Below are 25,935 nucleotides of genomic sequence, written 5' to 3'. Positions count from 1 at the left end.
ACCCCCAGATGGATCAGTGGTGCTGAGACGGGAAGACAGCAGGAGGAACAGGTTTTAGAAAGAATTAAGTGAGAGATGCCTACTGATTGTGCAAATGAAGATGTCAAGTTGACAGATGGACATCAGATTCTGGGTTTCAAGAGTATATCTGGAATGGAGATATTTAGAAGTTATCATTATTTAACTATTATTGAGAGCTATGAGACAGAATGAGATCACATAGAATGGGGGCTGGCAAACTATTTCTCTAAAGCACTAAACACTAAATATTTTCAGCAAGCCATATGGTCTCTGTCACAACTACTCAACTCTTCCATTGTAGCTCAGAATAAAATTGAGATGCGGCAGTAGTAGACCATTATGTAAATTGATTAGCATGGCTCTGTTCCAATAAAACTTTATTTGCTAAACAGGTAGAATGACTGGAAAGATATGTAGTGCAAGGCAGATGATAAGGTACTTCAATAGTTATAATTATCATGTATTTGTAATTATATCACTTATCCATGCCAGCCACTGGCACTTTATATATATTAACTCACCTAATCTTTGCAATAACCTCTAAGGATATTACAAAGATTAATTGGGCATTCTTATTCCTATTTTACTAAGAAATGATAAAATTGTCACCTAATTTAACCTCAAGAAAAACAAATCCTAAAATTGTAAGATAGGGATAATATGGCAATTACTTGGACTTCAGTGACCTAGATTCCTTCCAGCTCTTTCTTCCACCATGTCTAGAGTTTTACTCTCAGCCATCATATTTACATTCCAGGTAGCAGAAAGAAGGAAGCAAGGAAAAGAAGCAAATGTCAAGCACCAATTGTTTTTTTAAGTAATCTTTTAAGTTCCCTGAAACGATCTTGTAACATTTCTCACTGATCAGGCTTTGGTCAGATCAACACATATATTATCAAGGGAAACAAGTATTTCACATTTCTCCCACCACCACCGTCACCCCCAACCAAGGGGCATGTGCCCAAATTCAAAAATTCTATGCCTAAAGCACAATAATCATTTGAGTAGAAGCTGAAGTCTCGACCAGTTAACTTCTATGTGTATGCCATGGTGCAAGTGTAATTGATAGCACTCGCCCTTTGCTTCCAATTCTTCCTTATATTCTCAGATCACCCTTATCCCACTTTCTTGGATTTTGTTCTTTCCTGCTACTTCTCTTCTTCTGTTTAACTAGATCATTCCAGGGCAAGTGAAGGCAGATTAAGGCATGAGGGCAAATTTTTTACGAACTTAGGAAAGTGCTCAGTGAAACTCTAAAGGAAGACTGAGGAGTATCGCATGCAATTTGCCCTGCTTCCAGGTGAAGGATTGGGCTTGGACACCCTGTACAGTAACAATTCTCAAATTGTGCTACCTTGAGCACAAAACATGATGCTCAGGGCGAGAGAGATACTTTAGGAAGTAAGGCACATCTGAAAAACCTTGTACCTCCTTGTTCAATCCCTGGCACCAATTATGGTCCACTGAGCACTGCCAGAAATGAACCTTGAGTACAAAGACAAAGATATGCCCTGAGCATAGCCAGGTATAAACCAAAAAAAATAAATAAATAAAATCTTGATGCTCAGGCTCTATCCTTGATCAATGAAATTATAATTTCTGAAGGTGACATTTAGGCACTGGTGTTATCAGTAGTTTCTAGAATGATTCCAGTGGATGACCATATTTGAGAACTAGCACTGTGTTCAACAGAAAAAAAGAGATACGAGAAAAATACTGGTCTCCTTCAGAGGCTTTGAGAATATCTTTATTTATGAGGTTTTCTGAGCAAAGCTGGTTATTAGTCTCCTTTTAGATTTTTTCCCTTCCAGCCATAGACCAAGGCATATTTATAAAATATATTATTATTGATTGAAATACTCCTAATGAGAATTATTAAAGTCCTCCTGAGTTTACTTCAGGAAGTTTGATGTACTGTGGGTCAAATAACTCTAACACTTCTCTTTAAGTAACTAAATTAGAGCAGTCAGCCAGGGAAATAAGAAAACAATCTTACTGAAGCTCACCTCATTTGTGACACATAATATGTTTAAATTGCTTTATTGACTTTACAAAGAAGCACACGGGATTCATCACCAGTGACAGCGCTGTGATTGCTTCTATCTGGGTGTGAGAGTCCATATTTCACATTCAATGTGAGTGTTGGATTTTATTTTCAGCTAACGGTAATGAGGGTCTCATGCATTTACTGCAAGTAAAGAATATTCCCACATAGTACAGCTAGGTCACCTTTCAGCAAGTTTTGTACTGTTATCTCTTAAATATGTTTTGAGACATTTTCCTCTACAAAGTTCTCTGAGGAAGTTCAGGATTGTTTTAATTCAATAAAAATTTCTGTTGGCTCTCAAGGGGTTCTTCCAAATGTTTAGTAAAATAATAAAAGATTTCCAGGAATAAAAAAGCTTTTCCTTTATCACTGCAGCCTGTATATCCAGTTTGGGGCAAGAATAACATTTGCTATTTTTTTTCAAGCACACAGATATTTCTGAAAATTATTTTTAATATTTTTGGAATGAAAGTTAAGAATCTGGTTTTAGAGGATTTCGTTACTGATGATGAGCAAGAAATTGCTGGGATTTGTGTCATCAATAAAGTACAAAGTGAGCCAGAAAATGCAGTGGGCAAAACCACAAAACTGGCTGAATATGATATGTTGCTCCTACCCAGAAGAGGTTTGGGTACATATGCACGCACCCGGAATGAAAACTGTTTTATCAAAAGGTTAATTTTTAGATAAATTTTAGGAAATTTGAGATAAATAAATGAAATCAGACCAAAAATACAAAAACAAAACAAAACATACGGCCTGGATCCTTTTCCTGAGGTTTTCGTAAAATAGTCATAGCTTCCAATGAAATGTTTTGACATTTTCGGTAGGGAGAAAATGTTAATTGTAACTTGGGTAATGTGTACTTTAAAACACTTGTGAATATATTTGTTTCAGGAGTAATAAGAGAATGAAAATATGGTCAAAATGGTTGCCGGCTTCTTTATTTTTGTGGAATCTTTAGTGCTTTCCAGAATGCTGTCATTCATTTTCCCAGGGTACCAACTGAGAGGAAATTTCTAAATTTGTTTTATAGTTTAGTAGCAATTTTTCAAGGAGTTCTATTACTACCCATCCACAGGTTTCTTTTATCTGGTTTTTTTATCCTTTGTTCTTATATCTGGGTTTCTTTTCTCACTTTTGTCTCATCTTCTCTCTGTAGTTCTTTGTCATCCTCTGACACCTTCCATAGCACCTTGCAACATTTTTTTGGTGAAATATAGTAAGCTTTAATTTGTCTAAATAAATTCATTTTAGTAGACTCATTATGTGCTAGCCTATTTTTTAAATTTTTTTTAAAAATTTAATTGAATCACCGTGATTCAAAAAAATTATTGAATCACCGTGGGGTACAGTTACAATCTTACAAACTTTCGTGCTTGCGTTTCAGTCATACAATGATCTAGTACCCATCCCTCTACCAGTGTCTATTCTCCACCACCAATAATTCCAGTATACCTCCCACCATTCCTATCCCCTCCTCCCTCCACACCCCACCCCACCTCTGTGGCAGGGCATTCCCTTTTGTTCTCTCTTTCCTTTTGGGTGTTGCAGTTTGCACCTCTAAAAGATGTTTAGAACAACTAACAGTGTACTAAACACACGGTTTCATAGTGTCTAGAAGACTGCCGTTTAAAAAAAAAACATTTCTATTCCCTCCACCTTTCTGCTTTATCCTTGACAGACACCCCAGAGGTTTGGTTGAATGAATGTAATACCCTCTCCTCTCCTGTCCTATTACCATGTCCCAAAATTCCATGTTATAATTAACTGGGACTTTGAGTCAAAACCAGAGGCTTCCCTATTGACTCTGACAATATTACATTTATTTGGTTCCATAAACAGGAAATACCCACACTGAGGAATGTGCCATTGCTACCTAAGACCAAGTCTGCAACATGTCTCCAGAATGAAAAGAAACCCCAGCTTAAAAGAACGCAGGTTGGGCTAGAGTAATAGTACAGTTGGTAGGATGCTTGCCTTCCATGCAGCTAACCCTGGTTTGATCCTCAGCATCCCATATGGTCACCTGAGCACTGCCAGGAATAATTCCTGAGCATTGCCAGGGGTGGCCAAAAGACAAATAAAAAATTTAAAGAAAGCAGGTCTCATCTTTGCAGAATCAAGATGTAGAATCCAGGTTTATATGGATTGACACATACTGTCACCATTCACAGGAAAAAACACATTAACAGTCATCTCTGAAAACCGTTATATTGATTTGTAACAGTTCCAGCTCTACAGCTGTATACACAATGTCTAGGAGAAATGATGTGTACAGTGTCGATCTACACATTGAAAATTGAGCAGAGATAGAAAACTGCTCTCACAAAGGAGTGTCTTTCATTTCAGAGTACCAGCACAGTCTGTTCCTCATGAACTTCCAAGCAAGACAGAAAAAATAGAACTGAGTAAAGTTAAATTTATACTTGTCTTGTGTAGATTAGTACTGATGATATAAAAAAAATTATCAGGAGGAGCTCAGGTACAGGCACCAACGATATTTTGAAATGTGGCTTTCCTTGGCAAAAACAAAATGAGACTCTTGTGGCATTAGGAAAATGATCAGATGCTGCTATTATAGGCCAATCCGTGACATCCAACAAGAGATTTAACCACTAACATTTGTAAGAGTAGATTAAAGTTGTGGTGTCAGTCATGGGGCTCATTACTACTGGATTTTCTCTGGCTCATGCTAATAAACCAGAGTATTGATTTTAGGATTTTCTGTGTATCCGGGGATAGTCTCTAAGATGTCTTTATATTGTTTCATGCTTAAGTTGTCAACCAAAATGACATCACAGTGAGTAATCATTTTTTAATCGTGTTGAAAGGGGTTAAAAACAGCCTATAAAATGTATCTTCCCAGCTTCAGAGTTAACAGGAACGTCTTGCTGCCAGTCCTTCGGCTGGGTGGAGGTCACCCCTATCTGCCTGCCATCGTCTCCAAGAATTAGCTGCGTGCATGGCTTAAGACCTTTGCTAGTCATAAATCTGCTTTCCAACATGTTTGAATGGCAGGAGAGCTCAAAAGACACCTCACCCTAAATAGGATCTCAGCACATCAGGTGCTGTCTCAAAGTAAAGCAGGCTGGGTTGGTGTGTGGTTGGTGTTTATTCATCTTCCTGTCTCGTTGCATGTGTATGGGTGTACGCTTCTCGGCGTATATGGCCGGCTCTCGGGGCGTATGGGGCTGATGAATGCATGCATAGAGTGTGTATATGTAAAGTAGAAACTGAGCCAGGGTAACAAAATGAACTATTGTATGCAAGAACTATATGAAGTGCACCCAGCTGCCGGCAGCAATTGCTACATGCAGGCCACTGATTATTACACATATTTTGAAGATAGCCCAGGTTTCAGTGGTTGCAGCGCTCAGACTGTGCCCAGTAACAACATATATATGGAACAGGCCTGGGCAGTGAATCAGCCTTATACCTGTAGTTACCCTGGAAACATGCTGAAAAGCAAGGACTCTGACTTGGACATGGCCCTGAATCAATACAGCCAACCTGAATATTTCACTGAAGAAAAGCCTACTTTTTCTCAAGTGCAGTCGCCATCGTACTCTCAGAAAAAAGGTAGGGACCCTTTCACTTAAATTGGTTCAAAGTTTACGTGTTTGTTTCTGCTGGATCCAAAGTTACAGTTTGCATCAGCTTCATCAAATCTTGTACTTTGATTGCTGAATGTTTGAAATTAAAAACAGCAGTGAAGAGAGGTTGCTAGGTGATTAAAAGGGACCCGTGAACAACAAAGATTTCCCAGCACTTTTTCTGTCATTCATATATGAAAGCCGGAGTGAGTTGGTTTTTCAGGTTGTATGTGTGTAAAGAGCTATTGGGTGTCTATATATAAGTATGGAATTACATATACAAAATGCATATGCAGTGTCTGTCTTATTTGTACAATATAATATGTTCATATTAGTACATATATAGCACTGTCCAATAATTAATTGCACATAAATATCACTGCTAATAAAGACACGTAAAAAACTTCTGATCAGGGAGAGACAGTGTGGCTATGAAGTGGGATCCTTCTTTCCATTTAGATTCACATTAAAGACTCATTTGATTTCTCTTAGCACTCTGCATTGAAAGTTTATTTTAGCTAACTGGTAAAATATTTCCATGAATTTTTTTGGACAATATTGTAATGTTGAGATATTAGGATTTGTATATGTTCATTTTTATATACTTAGATTAACTGTAAGCAGTCTACTTGTAACCATGTCAAGCAGTAATAACATAAAACTCAAAAAGGAACTAATACACTTTATCTTGCCATTGTGTTCCTAAAGGATGACATGTCTGAAATCAGTTAATTCAAACTCTATATGAAAGTGAATGAAATATGCATTAAAATAGCCGATATTAAAGCAGATACAATATCCAATTATTTTAAGATAGTGTGGCTTTATAGTGCTACTTATTTCCTATCAGTTTTAATATTAACAAAACATAAAATACAAGAAGAAAATAGATTTCAGTCAGGGTTCTTAGTTGTAACTGTCAGAGACAAATGCTTTTGAAAATAGCTTAAATTTTAGTACAAATATGCCAGAAATTTGGTCTCATCTGTCTGATCTACAGGACATTACATAGGAAACCAAATGCCTGTGTAGATTTTTATTATTTTTAATAATGTGATGCCTTCAATATTTAAGACTAATTAATTTCTCTGAGAAATTATCTTAAAACATGAGATTGTTTATTTGATTACAGATTCTGTAAAATTATTATTTTTCTAATGTGATTCTATAATTTGAAGTACACTATTCTGAAAACATAAATTCTAAAATTTAAAGATACCCCCAAACTAAAATCTATTTAGTATTTTTCACTCACTATGTTCATATTTTCTGTGCTATTCTATAATTTTCAAATATGAGATACAGAAGGGATTGCAGTATAAATCACTCTGTTGTTCATATAATTTTTATTTAATTTAATTTCCTCTTAAAAGACATAAGAATTTTTATTTCTTATTGAGGTCACACTGTGTAAGTGCCCTAATGATACTTCAATAGATATGTTGAAATGATGTGTTCTGGTTATTTCATTTATTGTTATACTTAAAAGTTATTGTCTTCAAAAAGAATTTAACACTGCTTTATTAGATATGCCTGGGTATAGCTTTCATTATGTTATAGGACCATATATACACACACATAATATTGCTGCCTGGACGTCTATTTGAATCCTTCAAAAATCTGATTTTTTAAAGAATCCCTACAAAACTTTACAGGCTCTTTAGCTTTATTTGTTTATTCGCTGTATTTTCTTCAATGAGTGCTGGAGAATATTACTTATAAAATATTAAACCAGAGATTCTTTGCTAATTAATTTGACATAAGAACTAAGCAGAAAGCACATGGTATGCATATATGGATGTAATTTCCTAAAACCTTATGCCATTGAAAGGCTACAGCCACCTGGCAAACTCACTAAATCAAAACTGGCAAGTGTTCTTAAATGTGTCATCATTTACTGTTATAAGACTTTAAGTAAATCCCAGTAAAACTAACCCCAGCTGTTAACTATCTCGTAGGACAAAAGGCCATACCCAACATGTTTATCCATATTGATCTGTTATAGATTTTCATTGTTGTAGAAGAACATCACTATCATCTCCTTAAGGAAAAATTAAGACTATAAACACATGTTAACTGGGAAGACCTCATTATTCCAGTTGGATAGTTTATCTGTTTTTGTGAAATTCCTAATTGCTTCATCTGATTTGTGGCTGTCATCCTAGCTCAGAAAACTCTTTAATAATGCAGTTATCAAAACTTCAATTTTTTAGAAATAGTTTATTCTTAAATATTTTTATTAAAATTCCAGTTTACAGAGGATAATCATAATTTGGAGGTTTTTTTAAAAAAGTGTTGAATAAGGAAATTTAGATGAAAATAAAGAGAAGCTAACCATTTGATGTTAAGAGTGGTTACCTTAATGGTCGACTTTGGAATGACTTTTTGCTCTCTTTATGACAGTCATTTTTTAATTTTCACGTAGATAGCCAGAGAGGGAAAAAAAATTATTGAGAGCATGAACTAAATAAGGAGTCAGAACTTAGACCCCTGAATCACATTGAAAATGAAATGTCAAGTGTGGGGGTACAAATATGACTTCCATAATGAAGAGAATAAAATGCAGAATATTATGTCTGTCTTGTGTTTCATATGAAATATAAGAAGATAAGCTTTTAAATTTTCAAAGTGAAAGACAAAAAAAAAATCAGCCATCACTTAAATCCAAGCACCTTACTTTTCTTTGAAGTGGCCTAGTCATGACTTATTATCTGAAAGCAGTCGTCACAAACCAGTCTGAGGGTGCTTTGCCCCAGGACCAGGCTCAGAAATGAGACCCTAGCTTTCAGGGTATGGCCTCTTCTTCTTTGTGGCCCTGGTTTCAGCATAGCCAAAAGCAGCTACGCATTTTTATTTCTCTTTGTATTTTGAATTTTGGTTCAGTTCCTTTTTTCATAAATTCCAATTGCATTCCGAAGTGCCCAAATAGCTTGAACCTGGCTCGCCTATGGGGAACTTTACCAGGCAGCCTCTGGATCCATTTACAAAGAATCCTTCCCTAGCGTCTCTGTCCTGTGATATATTTCTCTTCGGGTTTTGTTGCTTGACATCCTCCTTGCCAGTCTTATAGGAATTTCAGGTCTGAGTGGTGACTAGTATGTTCGCCACTGAATTGGTTATGGGGTCCAAGAAAATAGGAAATTCCTGGTCTTGAGCCAGGATCAATGTTATGTATTGGTTTTGCTTAGGTTTTTGTTCAATGACCACAATTTTGATGTTTTACAAGGAAAAACAACTAAAACAGAGATATCATAGAAAACTGTGCTTTCTGAGCTGCTTCCATAGCCTCTGTTTCAGGGAAATTAAATCATGTTTCATTGCATAGTTCTATAGACCTCATGTGATTAATTGTGTAGATTATTAGAAAATGAAAATTAGATGGTCAGGTGGGAGATGTTTGAAGTGACCCAGATCAAAAGGATGGGATTAAGAAAAATAATTAAGACCCAAAGAAACACAACCTCTAATTATAACTTCCTTGACCTCTTTTAAAGTTAAGAGAGGATTAAAATATAGTGAAATTTAGGATGGGGAAGTTCCAAAGACTTCTCAAGCAATTCCCCTTAGACCCTAAGATAATATTTAATCTAGTGAGTGGCAGGCAACAAAGGAAACAAACCACTACTACCATAAACAACCAACCATAAACTTGAATATAAGAAAATCACACACTCGGTCAGTTTCTTGTTCTCTGCTTTCCCTCCTTCTATTTCCCCTCCCCTTTTTATTTCTGCTCTTTATTTTCCTTTTCCTGTCTTTCTCCCAAAGTCTTCCTATTTCTCCCTCCTCCCATCCCCATTCTTCTCTAAATTGAATCTGTTTAATTTAAATCAATCTACCCAATGAACCAAATGTTGCAGACATCGTGTCTTTAAAAGGTTATATTTACATGGTTAATGCAATTGCATAATTTTCTTCAATTCTTACATAATTGTAAGGATTCTGATGCAACATTAGGATTTCAAGTTAGGTACTTCCACCAACGTACTAGTAAGAGACAACATGCTCTAAAACCCTTTTTTTAAAAAATACAGAATATGTTTGCTAGTCAAGAGGTTAAATGAATAGCATTCAAAACTCTGTGCAAAGTGAGAAAAAGTGGAATTACAAACTAAGTCCATGACAGGAGGGGGAAAAAAAAAAGCATGAGCTGACTCTTTCCTTTTTTTTTTCCTGAAAAATCATCTTGTCAAAGACATGTTCTTTAGAGATACCATTTGACACCCTGACCTCCTCCTCAAACATCCACTGCCATTCCTCAAGATGAAAATGCGTGGAGGCAACCAGAGCATGATGGGTAACTGAAACCACGTGCCTGGTAGACTTGGGAGAAATTTTGAGTTCTACTTATTCCAGGCACAGGGGATTTCCAGTACCTCACACACATTCCTTTCCATGACTACTTTCCCAAATAAGAGCCTTTTTTCTCACCTGCCAGCACTAGGTGCATTCAGCTGAGATTTAGTTGCTTCACACCCAACCATCACTCTATTCGAGCTTCCATGATCCCATCTTTTTGTGTCCTCAGCTTTGCCACTTGGTATCTAGAGTTCAGGCGCTGTCCTTGGTACTACCTTCATCTTGGCTCCCTCTAAATTAACTGCATTAAGAGAATTCCTCAGTTCTCCTGAAGAAACTTAGTGTGTACTTTGTAGTGGTAGCCCCGACCACTTCCTTACCTGCCGACACCCCCATCGAATGGTCCTGTCTTCTCTCCAGGCTCAGCATTCCCTTCTCTTAAAGCCTTCTTTCCAGCAATTCTTCCCTGCTTTTTCACTCATCACACAGCTTCTCCTTTTCATTTCAGATGCTTTTGCACGATCTGTGAGATCCAGTTCTAACTCCACCAACTCCTTAATGCCCTACAGAGTTCCTCTTCCTGGGTTGGAAATATCCCAAAGGACTGGAGCACATACTTTGCAAATGTTAGTCCCAAATTCTATCCCCAACACTTCATTATCCTGCCTGGAATGACCCTGAGTACACAGCTAAGTGTAGCTCCTGAGTTCCTCCAGATGTGGCTTTAAGAAATTAAAAATTTTTTAAAGAGTTATGATTTGGTTCTGGCTTTTGGATTATGCCTATTTCCTTCTGTTGCATCCATCTTGGCCAGTTTCTCCATCTGTCCCAGTCTCCCACACACTCTTCCCCATCCCTGAACCCATGATGCTTTTTTTCCAGCTACCACCCTCTGCACACCCCAGCATGTACCTGCCATTTTCAGCCTGCATTCCTTCCAGTAAAAAACTTTGGCTCACAAGTGCATTCAGAGTCCACCAGCCCCATTTGTTTAACCTGCCACATTCTCTGCTTCACCCTCCTCTCAACTGGCCCTGAGTTCCAAGGCAGCCATTACTTGTTTCATACAAATAGTACTGAATCATCTGTAAAAAAATCAATCTTTTTATTTTATTTTTCAGAGATAAATACTATTTTTATTTTTTATTTTTTATTTTTTTGCTTTTTGAGTCACATCTGGCAATGCACAGGCGTTACTCCTGGCTCTGCACTCAGAAATCACTTCTGGCAGTGCTCAGAGGATGCTGGGAATCGAACCTGGGTCAGCCGTGTGCAAGGCAAACGCCCTACCCACTGTGCTATGGCTCCAGCCCTGATAAATACTATTTTTAAAGCACTGTGATTTTCAAACTTACTCATGGTTGTATTGTAGCACCAATATACCACCAGTGTGAACTTCTTTCCACCATTGTTCCCATGTTTCCTCCAATATTCAACCCATCTTCAATCTGCCCTTTTGACAGGCACATTTCTAAGTTCAGTTGTTATAGTTTGGTTTTCTTGATTGCAGTGTTGTTGACTCTGGTTTGGATAGTTGGCAATATCATTCCTTAACACCACCTTAGTACCTTAATCCTCTGACCTGGACCTTGTTGCTTCTCACCTGTCTCTTCCCCACTTCCTCTCCTCTTTCTACCTGCAATACTCTGAGGCCAAAGCTAATCTGGGCATTCTCCACTTTAAAACATTGCATTCCCTCATCCAGTTTTTCTAAATACCATATATTAGCAATATCATCGAATGTTTTTCCTTCTTCTTCTGGCTTATTTCACTTAACATGATGTCTTCCATTTCCATCCATGTTGCAGCAAATTGCATAAGAAAATCAATCTTTTCTAAAAAAATTAATTTTTATACTTATATATACAGCGCCCTAGTTTCTTGACTATGGCACCACTGATGCTTGTGGGCAGATAATTCTGGGGTCTCATCCATGCTTTTGTGGAATGTTCATCAGAATTTCTGGCTTCTCTCTACCACATGATAGCAGCCCACAGCTCTTCCTCTGATTAAATTATCTCCATATATTTTCAAATAGTCCCCAGTTGGGAGTGGGGGCCAAAATCACCCTCTGTGGATAGCTAATGTGTTTTTATAAAACTTAATACTTAGAGACATTTGAAGTACTTTGACGTCTCTAAACATTTGAACTACTTTTCCTTAAAGATAATTTTTTAATAGTATCCATACCCATTGGTGCTTGGAGGGAAAGGGCATGTGGGTGAAGGGAATGGAAGTCAGGGCATTACACATGCTAGGCACGTGATCTACCCCTTGATCTATTTCCCAGCCTATGTAAAGGATATACTGTGTAATGTGAAAATTTCCCCCACTTTTAGATAGAAAGGCTTATATTTTTATGTTGAATTACTAAAAAATAGAAAACACTTGAACATGCAATTACACATACATCCAACACAATATATGTATTTATCATAGATACTTCTGCAGTGTAGACTGCAGTGCTTTCTTTCTTTTTTTAATTTTACTGAATCACTGTGAGATAGTTACAAGCTTTCATGTTTGGGTTACAATCACACAATGATTAAACAAACCCATCCCTCAACCACTGCTCATTTCCCACCACCAATATCCTGGGTATATTCCCCCTTTCCCACCCTCCCCTGCCTCCATGGCAGACAGTATTCCTCAGACTCTCTCTACTGGGGATTATGGCTCGCAACACAGATACTGAAGGTCATCATGTTTGGTCCATTATCTACTTTCAGCACACATCTCCCATCCCAACTGATTCCTCCAGCCATCATTTTCTTAGTGATCTCTTCTCTATTCCATCTGCCTTCTCCCCTCCACTCATGAAGCAGGCTTCCAGATATGGGCAATCCCCCTGGCCCTTGTATCTACTGTCCTTGGGTGTCAGCCTCATGTGATGTTATTCAATACTCCACAAATGAGTGCAGTCCTTCTATGTCTGTCCCTCTTTTTCTGTAGACTGGAGTACTTTCGATTCAAAATTCTTGCTCATATCAACTCTATCCAGATCACAAACCCAAGAAAACAATAACATAATTTCACACTTTGTGAAGTGCACACCTATAGCAGCTTTCTGGAGGGCCTTCAGGGAGACAGAGAGTTGTCTGCTATAAAGGGTATTATTCTGGTGACAAAATCCACATCTCCTTCACCTTCATAGAGCACGATGCTGAAAAGCTGATAACCCACACATTTAGAGCTATAACCTTGAATCTCATCCACAGTGTATTTTCAAACAAAGAGAAGGCATCTGTTTTCTCAAAATACCTGCGTGCTTCTATGTAATCACAAAGCCATCAATTTATCTCATAGTAGAAGTGAGTCAGCCAGCTTGTACCCCTTTCTGAGGGTAGCCCACTCCAATCATCCCCCTTCCTCGCTCTCCCAATATGCTTCATCTTCATGTTTTCTAGTTCAGTCTCTCATTAAAAACAGGAAATTTTCTCATTAGTACTGAGTTTCTAAAACTCCAGTGCCTACAATTATCAAGAGCTGATAATGAGAGGCAGACATGGTTGTTTCACAATGTTCAGTAATCATTGCTTCATTCAGATTCATCAACCAATACTCAACGTTGTTTGTATGTTACCTGATGAGCATATTTTCCCTTCCATAAAGAAATGTATTCTCTTCTGTTTTTCTTGAATTACTTTTGCCTTTCCACAAAGATAAGTCCCATGAAAACACATGTTGCAAGAACCAAGATAAATGACATCCAGCATTTAGCCTCGAAGTTGGGATGGCATGGATTGACACAGAACAGACCCTGGGGAACCAGTAGCCTTTTCCTCTTTCTTAAGAAACAGCCCTTCTTCAATATGCTAGCATGCAAAGACAACTTCAGTACCTTCTGTCTCTTGGCAGCCAGCCAGAGAGCAAAGTGAAAAGCAGAGATGCAGAAATGGGAACATTTAAGCAGCACTGCTGGAATTTGAAAAGGGCAATAAAAGAATATTTTGGGGCTGGAGAAACAGAGATAGTACAGTGCTTAAGGCAGTTGCTTTGCATGTACCAACCTGGGTTGAATCCCAAATGGTTGCCTGAGCACCACCAAGAGTAATTCCAGGAGCACCCTCTCAGCATTGATAGGTAGGAACCAAAAACAAACAAACAAATATCCTTAATGCTAAAACTGTTTCAGGTTTGTATTCAGAGTCAGAAGGGAGATGAGCAGTAGAATGAAGTAAGGAGATTCCCTATAAGAGACTTACATTGCAAATGGCTCATATTCTTAAGAGGTATAAAATATAGTTTCATTTGATGCACAGGCCCACACCACTCAAGGCTTTGAACTGGTTCTAATTGGTAGCAATATTGAATGTCTTCATTTCTGAACTGTTCATAGCATTTCCTCCACCAGAGACAACCACTACTCCTCCAAAGCTTGATCTGGCACAGAACCTTCTGGTCTTACACAGAAAGTGAGACAAGACAGTGTGGACAAGATCTCTGACTTCAGTTCCCCCCCCTTTTGTTTCATCTATCTTTCTCAGTAGGCCAATATTATCTATCAAGATTAATATGCATATACTGTATTTCCTGAGGCTTGTGAGTCTACCATGTGACAAGTGATATCAGTGTTTCTCCCCCAGAAACCTTAAGATGACCTTAAATTCACTGCAGATATTTAAATTAGTGAAACTTCTTATTTTATAAGTACATACATGGGAGAGTTTTGAATCTAATGTAAACCAAGAAGCCAAGCTTGCTGCATATTACATGGTTTCTTCCAACGTATAAAATTTCCCCCTTCCACATGCAGAATACCTCTAACAATTAAAAATATTAATTAAAAACAGCAGAGATAATCCTTTAATATACTGTCCTAAGTGAAAGTCCTAAGTTTCTGTCCCAGTCACAGAAACCAGCAATTTTAACTCCATTTGCATGAAATGTCCAGAATAGAAAAAGCTTTAGAATTATTGGAAAGTATCATGCTAAGAGAAATGATTCAGAAAGAGAGAGACAACATAGAAAGATTGCACTCATCTGTGGAATATAAAGTAACAGAATGGGAGACTAACACCCGAGAATAGAAGAGATAAGTACCAGGAGTTTTGCTCCATGGCTTGAAAGCTGGTCTCACATGCTGGGGGAAAGGCAGCTCAGATAGAGAAGGGAACACCAAGTAAAGGGTGTTTGGAGGACCCGCTCGGGATAGGAGATGCGTGCTGAAAGTAGACTATAGATCAAACATGATAGCCACTCAATACCTCTACTTCAATCCACAACACCCAAAAGGAGAGAGAGAACAAAAGGTAATGCCCTGCCACAGGGGCGAAGGGAGGGGGGAGGGATACTGGGTTCACTGGTAGTGGAGAATGGGCACTGGTGGAGGGACCAGTACTCAAGCATTGTATGACTGAAACACAAGCACAAAAGTTTGTAAGTCTGTAACTGTACCTCACGGTGATTCACTAATAAAAAGTTTTTAAAAAGAAAAAATTTTAAAATGTATTCTAATGGCTGCTCAAGGAAGGAGAGATAAAGAGGATAAGAAAGAAAGGGTTGTGACTTCTAAAAGGACAGGATTTATTTAGGGATAAAGAAATGTTCTTTTAAATTATAATTTAGGTAGTAAATTTACAAAAGTTTTGCAGTTACTGCTGTTGGTGTACAAAGTTATTGCACACCCTACCATCAAAGTCTCATGACCCTCTTCCCATCTCTATTTCACCTTCAGTCCAATATTTCTACAACCAACCACCGTAATTAGTCATTATAGGTTTTTATTTTAATGAAATGTTCTAAAATTAATTTTGGTGATGATTTAACAATTCAAGGAATATATTAGAAATCATTTAATTCTATGTAATGTGAGTAAAATCTTAATAAATTTATTAATCTATAAGCTTTTTTAAGTTTTAGTAACATTTTACCATGTTCACTTATTTTATATAAAGAATAAGATTAAACAATCAGACATCAAGTATCAAGAGAAAAAATTCTGAAGTCCTTTGTTGCACAAGCAGATGTAGTTTGCTTTCACAGAAATAGACTTCATCAAGTGGTAGCAGTCTATTATTCTAAAAAAATTGCATTAGGAAATAATCTAGAAAAAATCTGTCATACCTGAGCTACCAAATATAACCATGAATCTTATTTTTCTGGTACATTATTGACCATTACTCTTATAAACAATCACGTAGGACAACTTTCAACTCTCACATGAGCAATGGAGCTTTTAGGATTGGGTCTCTCATGATTTAATGTTCAATCCAATATCAATTCATTTAGTCTCCACTCCTGGCAACAGGACTGGTGTTATATATGTATTTTCCTTAGCAAGTCATACTGATCAGCTTATGATTTATTTGATAAACATGGAAAGGGGAGAAATAGAGATACTGTTATAGTAGAGCAAGAAATTTTTAGGTTCTTTAGTAGAATTGGTGAGTGTCTGATATTATTGCAGTAAACTTAAAGAAAATCCCTGCCTACCTATTCATCATAAATGCCATGTTATTTCTTTATGGAAATTATTTAACAATGAATAATGGAATTCGGCATAATGATTGATGTCTCTTTGCCATGATGACTGAATAAGTAAGATAGTTCTGAGCCAGTATCTTAGAGGAAAGAAGGAGATTGGGAGAGGTGTACTAGTCTGATCATATATGCAACTGCCACCAGCATAGCTAGTGTTACTGTGAATATTTTAATAGTTTATTAAAGAAATTTAACCAACTATTTATCTAGATTACGAAAACAGTACAGGAGTTAAAAAGGAAGTAAGATGAGCCATGCATAAAACTAGAAGAGGGAACTTGTTCTAGTTATGTATTGAACTAGCGCTGGATTCCAGAGCCTTAAAGATCAAACTTTTTTGACTGTCTCACTAAGTGCACACTACAGGAAATTAGACATCTTGAAAGTCTTGCTGCCAGAACTAACAAAAATGCAATGTGATGAGAAATGGACAGGACCTGCTTGTTCCCAAATCTGGTTAATGCTCTCTGACCTTCTCAAGACCTATCCCATAAGCGACAATGTTCAGCTGTACTAAAGCTCATTCCCAAACATAAGAACCAGAAGAAATAATCTGTACCACTTCCCTTTACGTATCTAAACCACCTGTACTTGATATGAAGAACTCAATGTCCTTTCCTCTGTTTGATCAGTAGTACTAACACCTAAATACGAGAGGTCAACATCAGAACTTTCCTGACAATATTGATGGATATTATCATTCTTTATTAGTGAGGTCCTTGTTTTAATAATTGGATTATTTAACAACTACCTCATACTTTAAAGTATGGTTGGACCCATAATACCACTTCTGGGAATATATACTGAGGATGCAAAAAAGCAGAGTAGAAATGACATCTGTACCTATATGTTCATTGCAGCACTGTTCACAATAGCCAAAATCTGGAAACAACCCAAGTGCCCTAGAATAGATGACTGGTTAAAGAAACTTTGGTACATCTACACAGTGGAATAATATGCAGCTGTTAGGAGAGATGAAGCCATGAAATTTGCTTATAAATGGATAGACATGGAGAGTATCATGCTAAGTGAAATGAATCAGAAAGGGTGGAACAGACATAGAAGGACTGCACTCATTTGTGGAGTACAGAATAACATCACATGAGGCTGACACCCAAGGACAGTAGATACAAGGGCCAGGAGGATTGCCCCATAGCTAGAAGACTGCTTCATGAGCGGAAGATAAGACAGATGGAATAGAGAAGGAATCACTAATAAAATGATGGCTGGAGGAATCAGTCGGGATGGGAGGTGTTGATAATGGACCAAACATGATGACCGAAAGTTGATAATGGACCAAACATGATGACCTCTCAGTGTCTGTGTTGCAAGCCATAATGCCCAAAAATAGAGAGTATGGGGAATATTGTCTGCCATGGAGGGAGGGAGAGGGTGGGAAAAGGGGGGGGGTATACTGGGGATATTGGTGGTGGGGAATGTGCACTGGTGGAGGGATGAGTGTTTGATCATTGTGTGATTGTAACCCAAACATGAAAGCTTGTAACTATCTCATGGTGATTCAACAAAATTTTAAAATTAAATAAATAAATAAATAAATAAATAAATAAAGTAGGGTTGGAGTGATAGAGTGGGTAGAGCACTTCCCTGCATGCAGCAGACCCGGATTTGATTCCTGATATCCCATATAAACCCCTGAGCCCGCCAAGAGTGATTTCTGAGTGCAGAGCCAGAAGTAATCGCTTCACACTCCCAGTGTGACCCAAAATCAAATTAAAAAGTTACCTTTGGGGGCTCGAGCAATAGCACATCAGGTAGGGCATTTGCCTTGCACGCGGCTGACCCAGGTTCGATTCCCAGTATCCCATATGGTCTCCTGAGCACCGCCAGGAGTAATTCCTGAGTGCAGAGCCAGGAGTAACCCCTGTGGATCGCCAGGTTGACCCAAAAGGCAAAAAAAAAAAAAGTACCTTTGTATTGAAATCTGTGTTTCAGTGCATGCACATGCATGCACACACATACACACATACATACACACAGTCATAGTCATAAACACAAAATTATAGTCAAAAAACACAAAAATGTCATTTATTTGAGATGTTTACTAACATCTCTAATAAACACAAAATGCCATGGTGGTTATTTGTGTAATCCTGAAGAGGTAGGAGGTAATTTTTTTCTTTTTTAAACTAATTTATAATCTTTTGATTTTTGTTCCAGTTGATTACATTAATTCTGTAACTTTTTTTTTCACTTCCTGAGTCACGTTTGGTGATGCTCAGAGGTTACTCCTAGTTCTGAAATCAGGAATTACTCCTTACAGTGCTCTGAGAGCCATATGGGATGGCTGACCAAAGCTAGGTCAGCCCCGTACAAGGCAAATGCCCTAACCACTATATTATCCGTCTGGCCTCTCTGTACCTTTTTTGAGTAGGACTGGATGAGGGCCAGGGTCACACTCAGTAGTGTACAGGAGCTACTCCTAGTCTGTGCTCAGGAGTCACTTCTTGTGGTGTTTGGGGATCTTATGAGGTGCCAAGAATAGAATAGGATCATCTAGATGCAAGACAAAATATTAATTCCCAGGCCATGTAATATTTTTATTTTAAACTTAGGACTTTGTAAAGAACTACTTCAGACATTGTTTTTGATTCTTAAAGACTGATCTCGGGAGTCTCTGAGTAAGTGCTATTGAAATCCAGAGCACCTCTGACCAGTTTCTCTCTAAGTTTCCCCACGACTCTACACACTTTATAATTAGTTCTCTAGACACAAAGCCCCGTTCAGATTTTTATTGGTTTTTTTTTCCTTCTACATGGAACTCTGAAAAACTGTTTAGGATGACTCAATGACTGATACATTTTCTTATTGACTTTAATAGTACTTCTTACTAGATTTGAATCCATGCTATCAGAAGGCAGTCTGCAATCTTGAAATTTGGTGTCTGTGGTCATGTAAATAAGAAGTCTAAACAGCAAGCTAAACTCTTTGGAGTATAAGGGCAATGGTTTATAAAGCACAAGGTGAATGTTGAGCATGTTATACAAAATATACAAATTTAGAAGTCTCCACTCTTGATGGCATCTTAACTAGCCTGTTCTGGATATGGAGATTTCCATTCTCTATCATAGGAGACAGCATTGCCCTAACTTTCCTTAGTTCTGTCTCCCTGTCATCAGAGCCCAAGAAAGCAGTCTAATCTATTTATGTCTCTATTAATTCATCTAACCTATATATAACATTTTAATGGACTTATGCACTATATGACCTTTTCTGTCTGACTTCTTTAATTCAGTATAATGTTTTTAAGATTCATCCATGGCATAGGCTTTAACAGTGCTTTATGTCTTTCTGTAGTCAAATAATATTATATTATATGGGTGTGCTATATTGTTCTTATCTGTTCATTTGGTGTATACTGGGTTATTTACACCTATTTTTAATAATGCTGCTTTAAACATGTGTGTGCAAGTTTTCACCAGTGCATATGTTTTCATCTCTCTTGGGTATATATCTAGAATTGGAGCTGTTGGATACTATGTAACTTTGTGTTTAATCATTTGAGGAAGTGTCAAATTGCTTTGCCAAAGCATTCTTTTGCATTCTTACCAACAATTTATAAGGTTTACCATTTTTCATATCCTTGCTATAATTTATTATTATCTGTTATTGTATATTTTTATAGTTTTTCTAGATTTAAATTTTATCTCATTGTGATTTAAGTTTGCATTTCCTTGCCAAAGTGTTGAGCATTTTTCTATGCTCTTTTATTTATTTTCAATTTATTTTCCTCAGATTGAGGAATAGTGAATATTGGAAATACAAAACTCAATTGTTTACACATATTCCTCTCAAAGAAAGAGATTGTGTCTTTTTTATGCATTCTTAGTATCAAGCACAGTACAAAACTCATGGTAGATGCTAAATAAAATGCTTTCTAAAATTATAAATAGATAATTGTACACAAAATCATTCCATTTCCCCTTTTCTCTGCTGAGAACTTTCTCAGTATTCTCTTTTTTAAATGTCTATGAGAGGTTTGAATCTCTTGAAGTGAACTCAATAAATGAATCATGTTTTACATCATGGAAAAGTAAACTAAGAAAAGATATGATATTTAAAAAGATAATCCTTAGCATTACCAAACTTCACTTTAAAGTCAATTATCTACCTCTCAAGAAGGGAAAATTTTTTTAAAATAAAGTCTGAGCAAAGTAGTTTCTAAGAAAAGGAATTTGTTTTCTTTATGGATTATTTTTTCTGAATAACAAGACTTCAGTGACCTAGTTTAATAAAAAGATCAGTGAAATGTGGTAAAAACATACAGTAACTTATCTGTCATTTCAATCTGGCTAATCTTCATTGAAACCATCAAATTTACTGAGTCAAAGAGCTACATAATGGGCCATTTTCAGGAAAAAAGAATGATTTTTTTATCAGATTTTCTCTACACCCCAAAATCCAGGCATTGTTAGGACTTTTTGGATCTATCTAAAGCTTGTGCTTCTTGGTAACTCTGAGACATACGACTTTACCCTTCAGAATCAGTCTCTTGGCCGGACATTTTATACAAGTGAAAGGAAAAAGACAGGTAAAGAAATAGACTGCCTTTTTGTTTTTAAAATTTAGCTTGTTGAGCCAAGGGACTTACACTAATAAGCTAAGGATACAAAAATTATGTCGGGTTATATATCAAACTGTTACCCAAATATTGTGCGTGTTTATATGTGTATTGTCAGGGATAGAACCCACATCTCATTCATGCAAGCCATATGCTTTAACACAGAGCTATATCCCCAGCTCTTCAAATACCACTTTTTGAGATACCATTAATTTACTCTACTTCAACTATTTTTAGAAAAATGCCAGCATAACTTATACTAAAAAATTTAAAATGTGGAGATGTGCATTTTCATCTCTCCTGCTTTTTCCACTGTGGTCCTAAGGAGGATCCATCTCTGAGGGCTGTTCTTTGAGCATCCAGGACCTTCCCAGGCACGTTCTGTGTTTTATTTCATAGTGAATCCAGTGATTTCAAGTTGAATTAAGTCTCCTAGGAACAAGTTTGCAAATAGACCTTGTCAGTAGAATTTGTATTATTAGGAACCTGAGCATCCCAGCCTCTCTACAGAACTCATTAGCTCCAACAACCGTCAGACTGTTCCCGCCCAGAAAGTAAGAGTAGTCACTCATATTTCTGAGGCATTCTAAAATCTGGCTCTACGTGTCAGATAACACATATAAAGGGGGGGCAGGAGAGAACCACAACTGCTCCCCAGTTCTGCTGGGAGTTACTCTGGTGATCCCAAAACCACTGTTTGTGATCCTGCTGGTCCCCTAAGTACCACTGCAGACCTTGCCTTCCACTTATGCTAGGAGTGGCCCTTGTACAAGAAAATATGAGGTAAGTATAAGAGCATAAGGCAGAATAGTGAGTCCAAGGAAGACATTTTCTTTTTCTTTTGAGACACCTTACTTGCCTTTTATATTTAAAACTAAGTTATTGGGCAAGGATATGGCTCAAATGATAGATCCCCTGCCTTGCCTGTGGAAGGCCTGGGCTCCATCCTCTCAGGCCTGCAGATGCCCTCTATCACCCACCGTGTGCAGTTCCTGTCACCAAGAAAAGTCTAAATTATTGCAAGCCATAAACCCTAAGGCAAAAATTTTACTCAAATTAATTTTAAAATCATATTTTAACCCATGAAAAATCACTGTATCACTGTATTGCTGTCATCCCGTTATTCGTCAATTTACTTGAGTGGGCACCAGTAACAACTCTATTACACTCAGCCCTGAGATTTTAGCAGCCTCTTGTTACTCATCTTTCCCAATGATTGGAGGCTCTTACATGGTCAGGGGAATGAGACCTATTGTTACTGTTTCTGGCATATCGAATATGCCACGGGTAGCATGTCAGGCTCTTCCATGCAGGCAAGATACTCTCAGTAGCTTGCCAGGCTCTCCAAAAGGTATGTATATATCTGTTACTGTATTTTGGATATGAATATGCCACGGGAAGCTTGCCAGGGTCTCCCAACTGGGCGGTAGACTCTTGGTAGCTTGTGAGGTTCTCTAAAAGGGAGAACTAGGCTATTAGATGTTGGAGCACTTCCAGGAGCTTGGTTTTATAGTCTTTGGATGTTGACCTTTGATGGGATTACCCGTGCTGGGGTCAGTCTCTGGGTGTGACTGCCTGGCTACTGGAAAATGGGGAATCTGGGTGGAAGAGACCCAGTCCCGATCCGAGCAGCCTTGGAGATCTCGGCCCCAGATCCCGCACACCTGGGTTCCTCTGCCCATGAATAATGAAAAAAATTGAAATAAATTATAAATTGCAAAAAGAAATGTATCAGGGCCCGAGAGATAGTACAAAGATTAAGGCATTGGCCTTACACATGGCCATCCCCCTATCAATCTCCAGCATCACCATGGGTGGCCTCTGAGCAAGGATTAAGCCCTAAGCATAGCCAGGTGTAGCCCAAACACCACCCTAAAAACAAATAAAAAAATGTATTAGGCCACTCAATTTTCCCTCCCTTACCTACTTCCTCTCCTCACCTCCTTCTCCTAGCTGTGGTATGTTCTTGACTTTAATATGATGTTGTATTCTCACGGTCCTGTTTTTCTTCTTCACAGGGTACATCCCCAGTTACTTAGACAAGGACGAGCTATGTGTAGTGTGCGGTGACAAGGCTACTGGGTATCACTACCGCTGCATCACCTGTGAAGGCTGCAAGGTAACTGCCCCGAGGTCAGAGATGCTCAGCCCCACCCCCACACCCAGAATTCCCCAGAGCCATAGAGCTGGATGCTCAGCCAGGAGTCCCCACACCCCCAGTCTATCTGTAGAGCACTTCCTGCTTAGTTGCAACATTGAGTTCCATTCAGAATCAAATTTCCACACCCTTAGCCTGTGATTGCCCATGTACCTGGATGTCCTCTATTTTCTATCACTTCAAGAACTCGGTTATTTTGAACCCAATTTTTTTTAAATGGGGGCAGGGATGGGGTAGTGGTAGGATGCATAAGGATGACCTAGGTTCTGTCCCAGGCAGCACATACAGTTCCCAGAGCCTGCCCGTAGTGATCCCTGAATGTAGAGCCAGTCTAAGTTATTGCAATAATTTGAATACAGCCAGTTGTGGCCAAAAACAAAACAAAGTAAAACAGAATAGTAATAATAGTGTTTTGAGAGTATGATAGCTGGTTTTCAAGACAGGGAGGCTATTAATAAAATAAAAAGAAATTAATGAAATCCTAAGTTTTAAAATGCATAGATATTTTATGTGACTGTCCCCAGTAAAAACATTTCTCTGCCTGTTTTTATCTCTGGTGTTGGGGGAGGCAGAATTTGCTCTATCACAGCTGCTTGCTGCTGTTGATCTGAGTGGATATGTTCACTATTAAGGGATCCATTAGGGAATACCTTTGAGACCACTTAGATACAATTATGTTCTGAAAACATCTAAATTGACTTTTTTGCACACTGGAGTCAGTAAGTAAATTCTGATTATTCATCAGCTAATATTAGGCCTTATAGACCATTCTGCTGGAGATACTGAACAAAGTATACCAGAGATCAATAGGGAACCTAAATTTGGTTGTTTTCAATATTACTAAATTATAATGATATTTCTGGTAAATAATTTTGGGTCCAAAAGACTAACAGAAAATTAAGTGCATTAGAAAGGTAAAATAAAGCTTAACCAAGTGCTTTACTCAGCTTTCAGTAAATGTGAAGTAGGACGTACTTCCTACTTCCTATGAAGTGGGAAGTATATTAGGGTGAGCTCTTAGGCATTTTTCTTGTTAAATGTATTATCTTTATTATTAAAATGAAATTGCAAGTTATAAATCCTTAAAGCAAAAATTACATTACAGTTTATGAAACAGTCTAGCTTTTCCTTCTTTTTTCACCCACCTCATCCTCTTTCCTCTCCTTTCCTTCTTACCCACTTTCCTTTAACCTTTTTCCCTAAACCCCCCAAATTACTGTTAGCTCAGATTTCAAACTGAGCTGTTTCCAAACTGTTTCCCTAGTGGAAGATTTGCCATCCAAATACTGTGGGTTTTTTTCTATTTGAGATGAAGAAACAGCAGAAGGCTGCTAAAAGTGTTGAGATGATACAATTACTGAAAGAGGTCATTTCAAAGACCTTCCATCTGCAAGACTATTTTTTTGGAATGTGATATAATTGTTCTCATTCATCCAGACTTCTTTGATCTGGAATTTGTAACCTTTTAACAAAGATTGGGCTAAAAGTTGCCATTACATCTATGATGTAAATAATGTTTTGAGAAGTTTAATGGAACTAATCACAAGTTCTGGCTGTTTATAATTGAAAGCTTTGCAGACTGTCTCTTGAAAGCACAATTTTATTGGTTTGATTTGAAAGTAATGAATCTGCTTTACTTTAGATTCATTTTCTCATTCCAAAATCTCAATAATTCGTACTGCATTTTTGTTAAATTAGCATCAATGCATAAAGTTTTGCCTTCTTGATTATGTAATACTAGAATTCTTTCAAATCCATTTCTAATGGTAAATTCTGGATTCTAAAAGAGACCAGAGTGGAAATTTTATTTAATACTCCTCTTGCTAACGTGACTCTGAAGATTCAATGTGACTTACAGAGGATTTAATGCTTATTAGCCATCCACTTAAACTAAAGGAGAAGCAAGCCTATTAACCCTGGTCCCTGCTTCACACAGGTCTTTATGATAATCAAAATATCCATTAGCTTCATTTCCCAAGATCACAGGATATCTGGAGCATGGTGCGACTGAAATTTGCTTAAAAGAAGTCATATCATGAAAAGCTAGATTCTATAGCTTTATCTCAGATCTGAATCCTGTTTCTATGAATGCCTCCATCAGAAAATCAGAAAAGTTCTAAGGATGGAGAAACAAATCATTTAGTCTGAGGACAAAACATCTTGTAAAAGGACAAAAGAATCTTTTGTATAAAATACAGTTTTTGTTTTGTTTGGGCAGTGCTCAGGACTTATTCTCGATTTTGTGCTCAGTAATCACTTCTGGCAGAGCTAGGGATAGGGGGTACCAGATGGGGGTCCAGAAACTGAACCCAAGATCGACCATGTGCAAGGCAAGTGCCTTACTATGTTATTTCTCTGACCCCAAAACACAGATTTAAGAATTGCCATAGATGGAAAGTTCTTCTATTCACATTTGTTAATTCAAGCTGTTTTTATTTTTGTTTTGTTTTTATATTTCTACCCAATAATTGCAGTATGTATGTGGAAAATCTTTTTTTTTTGCCCATTTTGCTTTAAGGCAATGGAAATCTTCAAAGATATTTCTCTGCTACAATATGCCAGTTTTCATGCATCTCTTGTAGAAAAAAAATACTATCCCACAATAAGCCATTTTTAAAGTAGGGTACAAAGGTCTTTTTAAGCAGCTGCTGAAATATTCAAATATCAAGAGGATGACTTAACTCTTATAATACAGTTTAGTGTGTCATCTTGAACCAGCAAAAATTAATCTAGTTCTTCTCAAAATACAGAG

General features: G+C 37.5%; 1 protein-coding gene across 8 annotated transcripts in view; it reads left to right on the top strand.

Moving 5' to 3' along the window:
- THRB (thyroid hormone receptor beta) overlaps positions 1-25,935 on the top strand; it is a 423,669-nt gene that overhangs the window by 356,244 nt on the left and 41,490 nt on the right. For all 8 annotated transcript variants that reach the window (XM_055134865.1, XM_055134861.1, XM_055134860.1 and 5 more), the window contains one exon: positions 23,044-23,144. In XM_055134865.1, coding sequence (XP_054990840.1) covers positions 23,044-23,144 — 101 coding nt within the window. The remainder of the gene's footprint in view (positions 1-23,043; positions 23,145-25,935) is intronic.

The sequence above is a fragment of the Sorex araneus genome, chromosome 4 (genome assembly GCF_027595985.1).
Source record: "Sorex araneus isolate mSorAra2 chromosome 4, mSorAra2.pri, whole genome shotgun sequence".
In the NCBI taxonomy this organism is placed as follows: domain Eukaryota; kingdom Metazoa; phylum Chordata; class Mammalia; order Eulipotyphla; family Soricidae; genus Sorex; species Sorex araneus.
The sequence above is the reverse complement of the archived record's forward strand: the minus strand, read 5'-3'. Positions and strand labels throughout refer to the sequence as shown.